Here is a 17,226-nt window from a genome sequence, read left to right as displayed (position 1 = left end):
ATTTGGGACTGCAACTTCTAAATTATATGTTAACCTCAGTATGTACAGTGCCTAAATGTAATCCATTTACATTTGTAAATATAATTTCAGCAAAAGCCTGTTCATCTATTTTTTCCTTTCCTCCTTAAGAGTTATTTTTTACCAAGATACTGACTGTATACCAGCAAAACTGATAACAGGTAGGAAAGAAGTTAGAAGAATGATGAACTGACAGTGCAGCTTTCCCATGTGAGAAGCTTTCAGAGTCTACAACAGCTTCTTGAAGCCCAAGTGATTTATATGGGACTTCAAAATGCAAAACGTGAACAAGCATCCCGTTCAGAAACATGTCAGAAATGCAGAAGCGGTCATGGGCTAAAAACTAATCGCTTTGGAAGTCATTTCAGACCCCATCCTCAGGGGAACACCAAAAAGACCTTGTACCCCAGTTTCTTTGAGATCCTACATCAGTAAATGAAGAAAGCAAAAAAAAAAAAGTGTTTTCCTTTGCACTGTTTTCATGAGGAAAATATAAGCAAGAATAAATCCTCCAAGGGGCCTCATAATCTATGGATGCGAGAGGTGTTAAGTCTTGTTCATCCGGGAGCACTCATTTAGAAGACTTAAGATGCAAACTAGAATCGTTCTGATCCCTTAAGTGTAACACGAGGAAGCCTGAATGTAAGGACAACACTTTACTCTTAATCCCGGCAGCGCGTTACCAAACGCTCAGGCTTCTTGTGCCTCCCTGCTGTGACACCATGAACCTATCAACTCCGCGATCGCCGGCTGAGGCTTCAGGAACACGGACCGAAGCTCCATCTTCAACGTGATACGGAAAAAATAAAGCCCACGGGAGGAAGGCGCTGGCCCGAGGAAGCCCCTCCACAACGGCACTTCCACCGCTCAAACCAACAGCGCAGAGCGGAGCGTACCCCCGCCCGGGGCGGTGCCGGCTTCCCCCCAGCCCGGAGCTGCCCTATGTAACCCCCTGATCTCAGACACGCGTTTTTAAAGGCAGCTCGGGTTTATCCTTCCTCATCAGCTTTCTGGGCCCAGCACCCCCAGCCTCAGGGACCGCCCCCGGAGCGGCAGCCGCCAGCGGGGCTCCCTCCCTCCCTTCCCCACTGCCCGGCAGCTGCAGGCGGCGCCCAGGGCCGAGCCCCGGTGGCGGCGACTTCCCCCGGGCTGCGCCAACGCTGCCGAAGAGGGGGCAAAAAGCGGTTGCGGGGACATCCCGAGCCAGCCGCCCCGATGAGGGGGTGAGAGGGGGCTGCGATCGTTAAGGGAAAGGCATCGCTGCCGTTTCGCTGCCCTCCCCGCTGCTTCTCCCGTCGCCACCCGCTGTCGTCCCTCCGTTCTTCCCCACCACCACCGCCCGGATGGTTTCTCCGGGAAGCAGCGGAGCTGCTGCCGCCCTTTCCTCCCTTCCGCATCTGTTTGCTACCGGGTCCCCGCAGCGGCCGTTGGGGTGAGGCTGGGAGGGGTCCGGGTGCTGCCGGTGGGGGCTGTTTGAGGGCGGGAACGGGCTGTGGAGAGGAGCGACCGTTGGGGCAGCTGCCGCTGAGGAGAAGCCATGGTCGCCGGGCCGCCCTCGCCGCCGGTTGAGGCTGAGCCACGTCCGTGGCTGCCGGAGCCTCAGCCTCAACCGGCGGCGATCTCCTTCATCCTGTGCTCGCTGGAGAGCTGAGCGTTGTCTCTAAGATTTGTTATCCCCACACGTCCAAGCTTGGGGTAGGGGGTGGCTGTCACAGCCTTCTGTGGTGAAAGGTGAAAGGGGGCCCCCATCCATCCCTCCCACCTACCCTAAAGGACAAATGAGGTCTCCCCCCCACCCCCCCCGCCCCCCGGTTCATTTTATAAAATCTTAAAGCTTGCTCTGCAGCACCATACGATGGAAACCTCAGCAGGTTAAGCAACAGGTAAATTGATTGATGGTGGGAGCCATGAAATGGACCATTGCTCTGCGTTGGTCAATAACCCAGTTGACCCATTGGCCAATAACCCAAGCTCAGCCTGAGTGTTACAGGTGAGGATACCTTTTTCTGAGCAGTTTTTCTAGGGAGAAGAGCAAAAGCAGCACGAGTTGGTTGCTTTCCCCTTTTTGCTTAAAGGAGTAGGCAGCAGAAGTCAGCTTACAGGCATGCCAGACCTGTAGTATATTTCAGGTGAAATTAAATGCATAAAAGTAAATGGAAGTCAGGCAGAACTTATTGGTGTGAGCAGAAATACAGCTTGCACAGTCTTCTAGTTTTAGGGTGGTTTAAATAGAGAGCCATCGTTATACAAAATACCAACTACTTCCTGCTGTCAGGTGTTGAGTATAGGCACTTCAGAGTTTGTTCAGGTGAACTGAGTTGTGTTTCTCCTTCCCCTGCTACGTAATATTGCACACAGTTATTATATATGCATATCCATAGAGAACTCTTTCACAGACTTAATGACAGCTCTTAAAATCTCACTTTGCTCTTTTACGCTTGATACCAGTCCGAGTTCCCTTCTTGCAGGTGCATGTATCAAGAAGGGATCCCAGACAAAAGCTGTCCCTTTGAAGACTGAAATTCGTGTTTAACTTACATCTTCTTTTAGTGACTTTTTTTATTTAGGAGTCTGTCATTGATTTGTTTGTATTTTCTGCTTCTCTTTTTCCCTTCTTGGTTAGGGAAATATGTTCTGATGAGAGGAAATGGAAGTGTGTTAGAGGTGTTTTCTATCTGTGAACTTGAACATTATACCTTAGCACAGGGTTTTTTTAAGTCCTAACTCTGATCTTATTGTGTTTACCATATTTACTTCTCTCCCTAGTGTCCGAAAATCAGTATGTCTAGCAAAAAGGCAAAGACGAAGACCACCAAGAAGCGCCCTCAGCGTGCCACTTCCAATGTGTTTGCAATGTTTGATCAGTCGCAGATTCAGGAGTTCAAGGAGGCCTTCAACATGATCGACCAGAACAGGGATGGCTTCATTGACAAAGAGGACTTGCACGATATGCTCGCCTCCCTTGGTAATGTCACTTTTCTGTTTACGGTTGCCAAGCAAATTTGTGCTGTTAAAATTAAAATACTGAGTTTGGGATAGTTTATGAGAGGTGTCTCAGTTTGTATTACGCTATTCAGATTACTTTTAGTTTGAAAGCTAAAACAAATATGAATCCCGTTATTTGTAGGAAAGAATCCAACGGATGAATACCTAGATGCCATGATGAATGAGGCTCCAGGCCCCATAAACTTCACGATGTTCCTTACAATGTTTGGTGAGAAGTTAAATGGCACCGATCCGGAAGACGTAATCAGGAATGCTTTTGCTTGCTTTGATGAAGAAGCAACAGGTGGGTTCACTGCACCCAGCAACGTGGGTGAAACTCAGCCACTTGGTGTGGGGGGTACTTCTATGTTGTTTATTTGGGTTTCTAAATACTATGCTGATTTTTGCACCTTTATAAATGAACTGTGTCACAGTAATACTTCTAGATGGTATATTCTACCAAGTAATGAGAATTTGACTTATTACTGAGTGAGAATAAAAACTGTCTGGCTGTTCTGTGTAAGTACTGAGGACTAGTAGTAATGCTCTTCTCTGAGGCTTTGAAGAAGAGTGTTTTAACTGGGCAGCATGTATGTTCCTCAAAGTGCAAACTAGGATGCATTTGCTCAAAGAAGATTGAGGAATTCAAATTGGTAATATGTGATTTTGTATGGCATTGAAAAGGTAACAGATGTGAAATCTGTAATACAACTGAGTTTGTCCTCCCCCTGCAGTAGATCTGCGATGCATGTGAATTCTTCGATGTATTTAGTATTTCAAGACAGGCTGTCCAGACTACATAAACTCTTTTGAACCATCATCTTGCCTAGTGTTGTTATGGCTCTGATGACAAATATCATGTGTCATGCCCTCACCTGCAGCTCAGTTTGTTTTCAGGTTGCAGGAAAGGCTGTAGCTTTAATGATCTAAAGATAAAAACTGGGTGGAGTCTAGAAGACAGAAATGACAGATTGGACTGACTTGCGTAGCAAGATGGGGAGAAAGAGGAAAATGCAGAGCTCAGTTTTACTACATCAGACTTTCAAGGTTACACCTGTAATCTTGAGGTTAGAGGTTTATGCTTTTATTTATTTATTCATGTAGGCTAAGATTCCGGAGAAGTGTGTGGTAACCAGGGATGAATCCTTAGGGCAATTAGGGCAATTCTGCAGAATTACAGAATATCAGCACTTTGACATGTTGTGAACATGTCTTACTAGTACGTGCCGAAATTATGTAGCCTCTCTACTAGAGCTGTCACTGCACCTATAATGTTCCTCACAACTGTCCACCACAATATTTCAGTCTAACCTGTGGATCTGTTCTCTGAACCTTTCAAAGGATATTATTCCATTCCAAACAGCTATTTTCAGTCTGTGTATTTTTAGCACCTTTTGCCTTTTCAAAGAGCATCCCCTTCCTGCTGAGGTGTAGGTAAACAGGCTTTCTGTTGGTAAGGCCTTTTCAAATGTTAATTGACTTCCGCCCTCTCAAGGGAAATCTCTTTGCCATCTCCTAGAGAAGGAAGTTCTTTTAGTAGGTTAATTATTTTCTCTCCACAGGTAGTCTGACTCACTGTGCTACAGGGGTTTTTTGTGTGCACCAAAACAAGACCCTGTGAATTACGATATAAAGAAAATGATTGAGCTACCAGTTCTTTTGAACAGTAACCTTTTACGTTTATGTAAACAATAAGTTACTAGTTCAGGCCTCCATGTACTGATAAGATTGATTTTATTATCTTTCAGCTCTGTGTGGTAAATATTTTAGTCTAGTCCTAGGATCACTTGAGGATAATGGTTCCACAGTCTCTTTTGTGTCTTATGCCATCCTCAGATTTTAACCAGGAAACGTGTTAGATAGTTACACTGTTTTATTGATTTTTGATTCATAATAGTCAAAATGCAGTCTTCAAAATAACGTGTGATGTATTTGTAGAACCCATGTTATATTTGCCTTTTATTCATTTTATTCTCAGATTTGGCTTCTGATCAGTTTGTTCCTTTTAAAAATGAATAAAAGCATTTCCAGCTATGTCAAGCCTTTTTCTTTTTTTTTTTTTTCCCCCCACTTTGTAATCTCCATGTATGTTTGTGTTTGTGTTATGGGCCTAATTTTCTAGCTCTACATGTGTGTAGTTCTTTTGAAAGAGAATAATACAAATCGAATCCTCTCGACGAGGATAAGGTAGTTGTACTTGTTGGTTTTTACTTACATTTCCTATATTGCCAATCTAGTTGGGTATATTGCTTCAGCATTACTGTCGTATGTAGTGCTATGAAATTAGTATAAAAGCTGTATCTGTCTGCATTTGGTGTATCTTTTGTCTGCGCTTTGATCCTGCATTGTCATCTGTTTTGTGCTGTCTGCCACAGGCCGAATCTTAAATTTTGCTTCATTAATTTGTTACTCCCCATCTACATTGAAGCTGTGTGTGAGGGAGGGTGGGAATACTGTTCGCTTTACAGTTCAGTGCTGCTAAAACTTTAAGTATATTCCTAGTCTGGCAACCTAGTTCAGTGTTTAAACACCTAGCTGTTCAGACAGAAGCAGTTAAGTCCTTGAGGCTAAACTTGCAGCACCAAAGGCCTTGCATTCTTTGAATACTAATCCTTATGTCATCTCTCATCACTATTTGGTCCCTGTAGGACTGCAGAAATACAGAGCCTAATCTCTTTAGCTGTTTTTTTTTCCACTCTTTACGCACATCTGCAAAGAGACAACTCCAAAATTTGACCCGATTAAGATGGGCCTGGCTAACTGAACATCCTCCTCGTTTTTAGAGTAGAACATTGCTGTTAGCCGCCTTCATTTGGAGTCAGTAGCCAAGGGCTTGTCTGCACTGGGATAGGATGCTGTTTTAATTAGCGTATGTTGAAACACGTTTTTTTCCCCCTGCCTTGCAGCATACACCAACCCCATGATAATTTGTCATGCTCACTGACTGCCTTTTGGTCCCCTGATTCCCTATTTGGTTTTCTCTCTCTAATGAACTCTGTTTGCTTAAGTTATACAACTCTCTTTCCAAAGCAGAACTTTTTAAAAATCACATTCTAATTGAATCTACACCAGTTGATGTGGGTGTCTACATATGATTTCCAGCTGTTCTGCACAGTTTACATTTTTTTTTTTTTTTTGGAACATTCTTCTGCCTCCTCTGTTCTGTTATTGATATTTCTCCAACTAAAGTTCAGTAACCAACTTCTTTCTCAAATGAAGCAACTATTGTGCATTTAAAGGCATGGTAGGTCTTATTTCAACATTAAGCAGTTTCTGCATTCTTCTGTCTACTATTTGTTATGCGCATTCCTTTTTTCATCTCTAAACTTTCCTGGAGTTGTTCGGCAACTGGTGTTTCTGCCCGTCTATTGAATTTGAATTAACAGAACATACTTAGCAACTGCTCATTTTTATAACTTTGTTAATTTTCTCCAAAATCTTCTGCTACTTTTAGCATAAAATAAATAACATAATATATCCTATCTTTTTTTGACTAGCTTCTCCACCTCTGCCTCTCCACAGTAAACATTCTTCCTTTCTCCTGAGTTAACTTGCTCAGTCCTGCCTGAAAGTCTTTTCTGTTATAAACTGTTTCCCTGGACGCTTGCCAGCAGTTCACTGTATCCACGTAAATTGCCTCCAGCAACAGTATTGTGCAGCAGTGAAGAGCCAACCAGTGGTTATTTAGTCCCCAGAGGAAACTAGTTTATAGAGGATGCACAAATATATCTAATTGAGTCAAGAAAAATATAATTCAATTAAGAGAACAGCTTGTGTAATGAAGACTAGCAGTGACAGGAACTTGTTTTTCTACTTCGAGCTGTTGAAGATCAGTAGATGGAAATAGGTGTTATTAGATCACAGCAGATCAGGCCCTCTTTTCAAAAATCTGTATGAAATGCATCAAACTTCCCTCCTTCCCCTTTGCATTCAAGGAATTTCTGTAGAATTCAATTAAGAAAGTATTTTGGGCTCTTGGTGCAAATGTATATATTGCATGCCGTATTAGATAATTGCATGTCTGTTGGTCTGTCTGTCTTACTGCTTTTGAAGACTTGTCTAAGAAACGACTTCCCTTTTGTGTTCCTCTCTATACCTCTCATGCTAGGCTTCATCCAAGAAGACTACCTGCGAGAGCTGCTGACAACAATGGGAGACAGGTTCACAGACGAAGAGGTAGATGAGCTGTACAGAGAGGCACCCATCGACAAAAAGGGGAATTTCAACTACATTGAATTCACGCGCATCCTGAAACACGGAGCGAAAGACAAGGATGACTGAGCAAATCCCTGGATACCTGCAGATAACACCCCCGCCCCCCATTAATTTTATTTCTCAGGATCTGTTCTTTCTTTTTTTCTCGTTGGGACCTTTTGCGTACATTTTAACATTCCAGCTTTTTGCTCTGTGGACTCTGGGGCTGCTCGGGCAGACCTGCACCTTTGTCATAAGACTGGAAATGGGCAGAGACAGAGGGCAGTTTATGGTGACAGAAGTTTACAGAATCACAGAATCACAGAATGTTAGGGATTGGAAGGGACCTCGAAAGATCATCTAGTCCAATCCCCCTGCCGGAGCAGGATTGCCTAGACCATATCACACAGGAATGCGTCTAGGTGGGTTTAGGGACAAAGATCAGTGTGTGTGCAGGCCCAGGTAAAAATGACAGTGCTACTTATCCTGGCTAGATTAATTTTACATTTTTAATGATAACTTTTCAAATAAAACACTGCTATATTAAGTACGTCGTTAAAATTTTCATGCTAGAAGTGGCCTGTTTAATCATATATGTAAATATTTTTGTAACTGTATGCAACTGTATGTAGGAGAAGCTATTTTTGCCTTAAAAATGAAGCATAAGTCAGTTAAGCACACTAATGTTTGTACTTCAGCAACTGAGTACTTCACTTACTACTGTGAGCATATACAATGAAGCAGTTCCCATCCTTCAAATTTTAGTACATCGTAAATTAATGATTTCTGTCCAAGACTGGCACATTAAACATTTTAAATCTTATGGATGTAATTGAGGGGGTATTTTACCACCTTAGTGCCTCCATTTCTTGGCATTGAGTACTATGCCGTGTGTGAGTAGAATGCTGGAGTGATGCCTCATACCAGATCTGCAGGACTGACAATATGGAATTCATTACATTTCATTGCAACCATTTATATTTTTCTTTCTTTTATTTTCCCATCTTTTTTCAAAGCACAGTGAGAATGGGGCTGCATGAAGAAGGAAGGTGTGCTGTCTCTGTCCTTTTTGTTTTCTTTCTGTAAATGTTATTCTTGCTTTCCAAATGAAACAATATACAATATATTTTTAAGAGCTGCTGCTGAGAGTGGTGCTTTGGGTGTGTGAGAAGGAGGCATTCTTTTTTGTTTCATTTCTCGTCATTATATCCTCTAGTTCCTGTGGTATGGAATGCATAGATTTGCTACAGTCCTCTGAAGCAACTTTGCCATAATCTGAATACTTGTAGTTCTGGTTTTTTGGTGTTGAGAGGAAGGGTGATCAGAGCTGCTTCTGTCACTTCTAAGAATTACGTTGTTATCCCTTAAGAATTTAGATTACAAAATTAAGAAATGTCGTTTGGTTGAGAGTGTTTTTCTGTTTCACGGGAGGCTGCTATTGTGAACTGAACTTTTAATCAATTTAATTAGAGGACAGTGATTATTTGTTTTAGCAGTGTTTAAGGCCAGGTTGGATGAGGCTTTGAGCAACCTGGTCTAGTGGAAAGGTGTCCCTGCCTGTGGAGGGGGGTTGGAACTAGATAATTTTTAAGGTCCCTTCCAACCCAAACCATTCTATGATTCTATGAAATACACTGTTCTTTCATGAATAACCAAGCAGGACTGTCGTCTTTTGAGAAGGACAATGCCGTAAAAATAGTTCACTGGTACCTGTAAGAAAAAGCTCTGAAGCTTCAGCTCTACCTCGGTCCCAGTTAGCTTTGCAAAAGAATGGGAACAGTGTGAACATACAAAGGATGACAGGATGCTAACAGTAGGCCTGTCAGAAGAGTATGGAAGATGCTGAGAAACAGGGAAAAGGGTTCAACACGCTTTCAGAGAAGACAGAAGAAGAAATCCATGTGCTTCAAAAATAAGTTTTCTCTCAGTTGCTGCTTTTTTTCTGAAAATATTTACTTTTAGAGGGGGCAGAGATAAAAGCTCGAAAAAGAACTTTTGCAAGCTACCGGTGAAACCAATTTTGCCCTGCGTGGAGGAGGCGAAGTGGGCCAGGTCCTCCGCAGCCCCCCCCTGAGGACAGCCTCCCTCCGTGCCGCCTGCCGGCTTGCCCGGGCGGAGCTCGCGGCCGGCGCCCGGAGCCACCAGCAGGCGGCGTTCGAGCTCCGAGCGCCGGCCCCGCGGCGGGCACGCGGCTCGCAACGCGCTTTTTTTGCTGGTTTTTTGGAGTCCCGAAGAGCTGCTTTGGTGCAGCACACAGAGGGAAATACGGTCGGTTCCCACAGAAGCTCTGCGCCTACCGCAGCAAGGGCTAATGCTGTCAGGATTTTTCAAATTGCAGCTTTTGTATGCACTGGCTTTTGGCTTTTTAATCAAATTAATTCATTACAGAAGAGGGTAAAAAGGTGATTCTGCCCCTTTACTGTGCTCTCGTGAGACCTCACCTGCAGTACTGCATCCAGCCCTGCAGCCCCCAACATAAGAAGGACATGGAGCTGTTGGAGTGAGTCCAGAGGAGGGCCACCAAGATGATGAGAGGGCTGGAGCACCTCTCCTATGAAGACAGGATGAGAGAGTTGGGGTTGTTCAGCCTGGAGAAGAGAAGGCTCCGGGGAGGCCTTATAGCAGCCCTCCAGTAACTGAAGGGGGCCTACAGGAAAGTGGGAGAGGGACTTTTTATAAGGGCAAGTAGTGACAGGACAAGGGGTAATGTTTAAACTGAAAGAGGGTAGATTTAGATTAGATATTAGGAAGAAATTCTTTCCTGTGAGGGTGGTGAGACACTGGAACAGGTTGCCCAGAGAAGCTGTGGCTGCCCCTTCCCTGGCAGTGTTTAAGGCCAGATTGGATGGGGCTTTGAGCAACCTGGTCTAGTGGAAAGGTGTCCCTGCCCGTGGCAGGGGGGTTGGAACTAGATGATCTTTAAGGTCCCTTCCAACCAAAACCATTCTATGAAAAAGAGGTATCTGCAAGCCGTAGTTAGACATGCATGTACAAACACACACGTGGTGTAAGTTTGAAAAAGATTGGGTTTCAAAAGGACTTAAGGCCTTCCTTGTAATTCAAACCAGGCACGCTGCTCGTGCATTCCATTTCTCAGTATCTCAGTAAGTGCTCTTGTTGATCTGTAAGATTAGCTTTGAAAAATTACCCCCAAATTCAAATTTATATGTTTGCATAACTTTGTTTACATATGAAAGACTAAAACCTGTGATATGAACTAAACTGTTGCTGTTGAGGCTTGGAGTGAGGCAGCTGGTATTTATCTATAGCAATAAATGCCAGTTGTTAAACCCTAGTTCTTGCTTATGGGCCAGGGCTATGTTGCCATATAGCAACTCCTATATGCCATTTGGTCTTGTGATGAAGAACTGTAATTCACTATTGTAATTCAGCTATTGTTCTTAGCCTCACCTTTGGGAGAATCTTTGGTTTACCCTCTCAAGTTTAATGGCATTTAATGCTCTGATACAAACGTGTCAGAGAGACTGATAAAAATGGACTTTTGGTGAGTAATTCAGAGGCCTGGGATTTCTCTTGCAAAGAACTTTTAAACCCCAGCTCACCTCTGATGCAGGAGGTGCCTTAAAGTCTGTGTGTGTCTGGAACCGGCAACACTGGTTTTATAGACTAACTGCAGCTCTCAGATCTGGCAGTATCAGTCTCAGTAAGAACTACACAGAATCTCCAAGTGTTCTTACTGAAGTGGGTCAGCAGAACATGAAGGTGTTTATGGTGGGATGTGTTTCTCTCCTTTCATTTTTTCTATCATTAATTCAATTGTTTTGTAGCTGGGTCACTTGAGTGGAGGGCTGGAACAATTTGGCCTTGAATCCTCTCAGCTAGAAGAGAGAATTAAAAGTAGGTCTGCAACATTCAGGCTGAATGTTAAACCACTGAACAATTGAATAAGGGAGGGTGGAACCACCACAAGCATCTGTGTTTCTTATTGTGCTTTTTTTTTTTCTTTTTTGGCGAATGAAGGCGCTTAGGCAATGATCCCAGCAGAAGGGATTAAAGAGATCAATTCTACCTGAAGAAAGACTTTCCTACTCTTCAAGGTGAAGTTCCCAAAAGCTATGATTCACGAGTGGGGTTGGTATGCTTGTTTCCTGTGGTTGTAGAGGCAACAGAGCTGAACCCTAAATGAGTGTTAGCTTATAAACTGTTTCCTCTCCAGGACTGTTTGTAAATGTTTTCCTCTCCAGGGCTGTCTGTGAGAAGCTGTGCCTCACCAGGGAACTGTCTCACACATCCTGTATCTGGCCTAACACTCCCCACACATACGCTCCCCGTCAGCGTAGGTAATAACTTGTAAAGGTTGTCACCGCCTTTACTCTGCTTTAACATTGGGTGCTGTAAGCTGCTGTGGCTCAGCACCAGATTATCCTTGAGCAACCCGGCTGTCTCTGTACCGGGGGCAGTCATTTTGTAATCTGTGCTGTTTCTACTTGTGAATTACAGCCCTAACCCCTGTAGAAAGCGCAGTGGTGACTCCTTACCTTCTCTTCAGTATTTCTTGTTGATGATGTTCAGCAGATCCTTACTCAGTATGCTTGTTTAATAGTTACTAATTTTAGTGCCTAACTCCCCTAGATGGGGAGAGAGCAGCATCTGTCAATCTGGCAGGCGTGCCTCACTGTGAACAGTACCAATGATGCCAAGCATTCTTCCCTGTCATCCAGGTACCAAGTAGCGGGTATTTAATATGACAACATCCAAATGTCAAATAGAATGCTGCTTTGTCTAAAAAATGTGAGAATCTTAAGAGAATTCATATCACCAGGGTGGTAGTGTCTAAATACTAGGCACTTGGTGTGACCTTTGTGGACTGTTTCCTAGCAGCAGGCACGGTTTATATTGCTATTCAAATAACCCTGGCTAACTGCTGACTCATCTCCAGTTCCACTCTATGCATCCCATTGCTTAAGTATAAAAATTGTTTTAGTAGCAGTCATTAGCTGTGAAAGGCAAACCTACCTAGGGTTCCTATGTAATCATCATGAGATCAGAAGTGTCTTGTAAACTGAGTATTTAAAAATATAAAAAAGCATTCACACAAGTTTAATAGGGATGCACACCAGTCCCAGCAGGCTTCTTTTAGTGAGTAGGTAAGAGTTGCAAATTAAAGATACTTGCAGCTGGAAACTTCCTTTTCAAATAACTGCAGGTCACTGTGACATTGGAAATGGTTGCAAAAAGCTACAGTGAGACCGCAATCGTTGCACGCTGCCCCCCCACGCACATACACAAGATTTCCTTGAGAAATCTGCTCAGCTCTATGCCCCACAGCCCTAGCAAGCTTCAAAGCTATAGGGCTGGAGTCAGTTGAAAGGGGAGTTGACAAGTTTCATCTTAGCAAGATAAGTTCGTGAACTTTGTGATACATTTTTGGAAGAGAATTAAATGGAACAAAATTACTTGTAGTTAGTGCTTGCCTGTTCCTTTTACTGATTTAGGGGATAAGGTATTGTATATTTATTAGAACTTGAGATATATGTTGTGCAAAGCACAAGCTGTAATGCTGTTACTGCTATCCTGTTGGCAAACAGGGGAACTTGGCCATGAATCTAAACCCTTCTACTTTGCCTGCCTCCCCTCCTCTGCGAATTTTCCATTATGCAATTTCTAATTGTCAGAAGACAACATTTCTTTTAGACGTTCTTTGACTTTTTTTGTAACTAATTGAACATAATCTTAGAATTTAATTAACAATAACAAGTTTCTCTGCTGTAACGTGTAGGTACACAAACTGCATCTGTCTTGCTGGTGTTATTGGTGCTTTTTAGCACATCAGTCTATTCCACAGCCTCTTTGCCCAGGTGAGGCAGAGAACAGCAGCACCGTTACAGCTGTGTTTGGGGATGTCCTACCACATGCAGACCTAAGAGGACGAAGGAGTTATCAAACTCGTATAAAAGGATGAGTAAGGAAAACACTGCAAAAATGCAAACTCTGATTCACTTACTGGAAGATGACTATGGGCTACTTGAACCCCCAAAGAGGAGGATATACTGTTGCCAAGAAGTGCTAGTTATAGCTGTGTGATTAGCAGAAACCCTACCTGGTAGCAGCTATAGCTGAATTTGGAGGCATGTTGCAATGTGGATGGGACAGCAAGCAGAAGACAGTGATGAGACTTGTTGGAAGTACTTGGTTTTACTCTCTTCCTGTTGCAATACATGCAGCCTGCTGCCCCTGAAATTTTCTGCCCCAAGCTCTGGACACAGAATTTGGGTAACTGAGTAACCATCTAACTAAAAGAGATTATCTAACCTGGACAGGTTAGATAGATGGGCTGAGACCAATGGCATGACGTTCAACAAGAACAAGTGCCGGGTCTTACACTTCGGCCACAACAACCCCATGCAGCGCTACAGGCAGGGGGAAGAGTGGTTAGAAAGCGGACCGGTGGAAAGAGACCTGGGGGTGCTGATCGACAGCCAGCTAAACATGAGCCAGCAGTGTGCCCAGGTGGCCAAGAAGGCCAATGGCATCCTGGCCTCTATTAGGAATAGTGTAGCCAGCCGGTCTAGGGAAGTGATCGTCCCTCTGTACTCGGCACTGGTGAGGCCGCACCTTGAATACTGTGTTCAGTTCTGGGCCCCGCACTTCAAGAAAGATGTTGAGGTGTTGGAGCGAGTCCAGAGGAGGGCGACCAAGCTGGTGAAGGGTCTGGAGGGTCTGTCCTACGAGGAACGGCTGAGGGAGCTGGGGTTGTTTAGTCTGGAGAAGAGGAGGCTCAGAGGTGACCTTATTGCAGTCTACAACTACCTGAAGGGAGGTTGTAGTGAAGTGGGAGTTGGCCTCTTCTCCCGGGCAACTAGCGATAGGACAAGAGGACACAGCCTCAAGCTTCACCAGGGGAGGTTCAGGTTGGACATTAGGAAGAATTTCTTTTCAGAAAGGGTTATTAGACATTGGAATGGGCTGCCCAGGGAGGTGGTGGAGTCACCATCTCTGGATGTGTTTAAGAAAAGACTGGACATGGCACTTAGTGCCATGGTCTAGTTGACAGGGTGGTGTCAGGGCAACAGTTGGACTCGATGATCCCTGAGGTCTCTTCCAACCTGGTTGATTCTGTGATTCTGTGAAAATACCAGAAAGAGGAGAGAAGATAGGGGCTGAGGCACTGAAGTATTTCCTGATGCAGCTGATCAGAGAGATGACTCTCTAGTTGAGATCCCAGTAGTCAGACTTCTCCAGAAGCTGGACACCAATGCCTAGTCAACTCTTTAGGTAGCCCCTTACTTTGGCAACCCACAGCGGCTCTTCCAGGGTTCTGTTTCATATTTGATGTTTCTCTCTCTCTCCCTGCCTTCTGTCCTTTATGCAAGCACTTAAATGCCTTCCACATGTCAGGGGCCTGTCTACCCCTTCTGTTACAAGCTTTACACATGCCTAAGGGTTGAGGCCCTCAAGCAAGAAAGGCATTCCCTTCCCTACTTTATGTGCCACACCTGGGGCCTCACCTTGAGATAAGAAAGCAGCTAAGAAGCTGTAAGGCAGGCTTTGCAAATTTTGAGAAGCAAAAATTCAAGCACCTCCAGGATTAAGGAGTAATTAGATGGCAGCTTTGAGAATACTGGTAGTATCTAACTGGGACGTCAGTACATCAGACGTTTCAGGCTCTTGGCTGAAAGCGCAAATCAGATTTTGTGCACGTCTCTGGATGTGTAGCAACAGGGCAACACATGACAAAACTGTCATCTGAGGGCAGTAGGTCAGTATGCTAGGAAAACAGGAGACTCTTTTGGCTGATGTTCTTACTAGTGGTGCCTGGAATATCTTACTCTATGCCAGGTTTTCAGGGCAGGTAATTATGCCTCTTCCACTGCTGATCTCAAGTATTGCTAAGAAAGAGCAAATATCAAACAAAGGGGTCCTGGCTGTTTATTTTCACAACCACTTTCTAGACTCGAAGGGTACTTTACACCTATGTGACTGATTCTGGATTATTCTTACCTATGAGAGATTTAGTGCTTGCACACACCCTTTGCAGGAATTTTTTTGTTACCTGCTGGTGGTTTTTAAAGTTTAAAAGCGAGGAAAGCATTTGAGAGATGCTGTTATTATGAACAGGTTAAGGTGTGTTTATTTTAGTTATTTCTTCTCCTTCCAATCCTTCCATGCCTCCCTTAAGCCTATTCACAGGCTTTCCTTCTACAGGGAAATTGTACTGAATTCAGTGAGGCTCACCTAAAAAGGCCATTTCAGCAACATTATGCGAGTTTCCAATATTTATCTTTACATACTAATACGTAATTCTGGCTCATTTCCTGACTCTGCTTGTTTGAGGTATGATTTTTTTTTTAAGGTACTACTTGCTTGAGTTTCTGACTCTAAACAATATTATGTTAATGACTTTCCTATACAGTTTGCCCCATTTTATTTCTGTGGCAATTGAAATTTTCATTTGGTGAATCTCCTTGCATTTCTCTGCTATATGCAGCTGATGTCAGACACCTGCGATATCTGGGCATGCTCTTACAGAGTCCACAAAGGTTTGTTTCAAGCTGTTGTTCCCAGAAGCTATGGAGAAAAGGACTGTATACAATGTTTAGAACAGAAGTTGGTAGGGGGTAGGGGGCAAGAAGTTTTATCCCTGGAAATAAAAGCAATGTGGCATGAAGGTATTTGTAATATGGGTTCCTTTTAATGAATCTTAGCCACTTAGTTGACTGAAGACATTAAATTGGTTTTCCCCTAAAGTAAGTAATTAACTTTCAACACAGAAAATTAAATTGCTTAAGATTATTACACAGCTATCTGAACAATACTTCTAGTGTCTTGTTGCTTTTATTGCTTTTTTGCCCCTGGCATTTTGGATGTAATCATCCAGACACCTGAGACGTATTGATTAAATAAATTGGGGCCCTTTGCACAGTACGATCTTGGTTTATATAATCTTATACAATATGCTATTACTGTAGCCAAGTAATAAATAAGAGCAGAGTTAAGACAGAAAGTTTTGGCAAAGCTAGTGTATCCTGTAATCCATAGTCAAAAATAGTTTGGACTCCTGAAATAAGCTATGCCTTTACTGGGAGAGAGAGAGACAGACTCCTGAGTTGACTTTAGTAGATATTTTGCTATTAGGCTGAGCATAGTTCCTCTTACTACCGTGAAAAAAAGCTGGCTGAAGAGCAGCTTCCGTGCCAACGCTCACAGTGCTCTCAGAGCTCCAGACAGGTGCGTAGGTCTCCCTCTGTGTTTGTACAGTGCCTAGCAAAAAAAAGGGGGGCTGGTGGTGGAAATATAATGTCTTAAGGCATTTCCATAATAAAAGTCATAAGCACTTTTTCAGTAGAAGTGACAAAAGCTATGTTTGACCAGCTTCCACTGGGCCCATTCTAATTCATCAGAACATCATTTCCACCTCTGGCTTTGGCTAGGCTGATTTAACAGCTTTCTGTTAGCAGTGTTCTAGATAAGAAGTGGCAACCAAAATATTCCAAGGCCGCCTCATCCTTTCTTATCCCACAGCCTAATGACAAAAGGACACAATTGTAGCTTGTTTGCTAACTACATGCTGTGCTTTATCTTGTGTTTTGGCTTATGCTGTCATCAAGTTGCTAATCATCATTCCGTGATGCTGTCTGCACAGCTCCTCCATGCAGCTCTTGGCTGCGTTACACGGGCATGGTATCACAAAAGAACAAACGCGAGCGTTGGCACCTGTCGGTAACTGTTGTTTGGAGGGAAATTGTTCTTTTGCCAGCCAGTGGAACATCAGGTCTCCAGGCCACTAAATAAATGCTATTATACGTCATCTGGGCACCATATGGTCTGTGTGCTTCTGACTAGAGCAGAGCCACAGCCCTCCAAGCAGTCAGGTGAGAGAGCTACCTTCCAGCCTCAGCAGCTATCATCTGCTTTAGCAGCAGTAAGGCTTCCACACTGGTGTGTTGTGAAGAGAATCAGGGAAAGCTTCTCATAAAGTACCAGAAGGATTTTGTTTCCTTGTGGAAGTGCTGAAGTTTCTGCTGACCCTTTCAGGCACAGATGAATAAGTAATTGAGCTGTTTAATA

At 43.6% G+C, this 17,226-nt stretch overlaps 1 protein-coding gene across 1 annotated transcript; it reads left to right on the top strand.

Annotated features, from left to right (window-relative positions):
• Positions 1-1,413: 1,413 nt before the first annotated feature.
• Positions 1,414-8,330, top strand: LOC137660839 (myosin regulatory light chain 2, smooth muscle minor isoform-like). Its single transcript, XM_068395954.1, has 4 exons — positions 1,414-1,450; positions 2,785-2,983; positions 3,146-3,307; positions 7,112-8,330. The coding sequence occupies exons 2-4, from the start codon at positions 2,800-2,802 to the stop codon at positions 7,282-7,284; spliced, it is 519 nt and encodes a 172-aa protein (XP_068252055.1). The 5' UTR covers positions 1,414-1,450; positions 2,785-2,799; the 3' UTR covers positions 7,285-8,330.
• The last annotated feature ends 8,896 nt before the right edge of the window (positions 8,331-17,226 follow it).

This window comes from Nyctibius grandis, chromosome 3 (genome assembly GCF_013368605.1).
Source record: "Nyctibius grandis isolate bNycGra1 chromosome 3, bNycGra1.pri, whole genome shotgun sequence".
NCBI lineage: Eukaryota > Metazoa > Chordata > Aves > Nyctibiiformes > Nyctibiidae > Nyctibius > Nyctibius grandis.
This window is presented reverse-complemented; position numbering and strand designations above follow the sequence as displayed.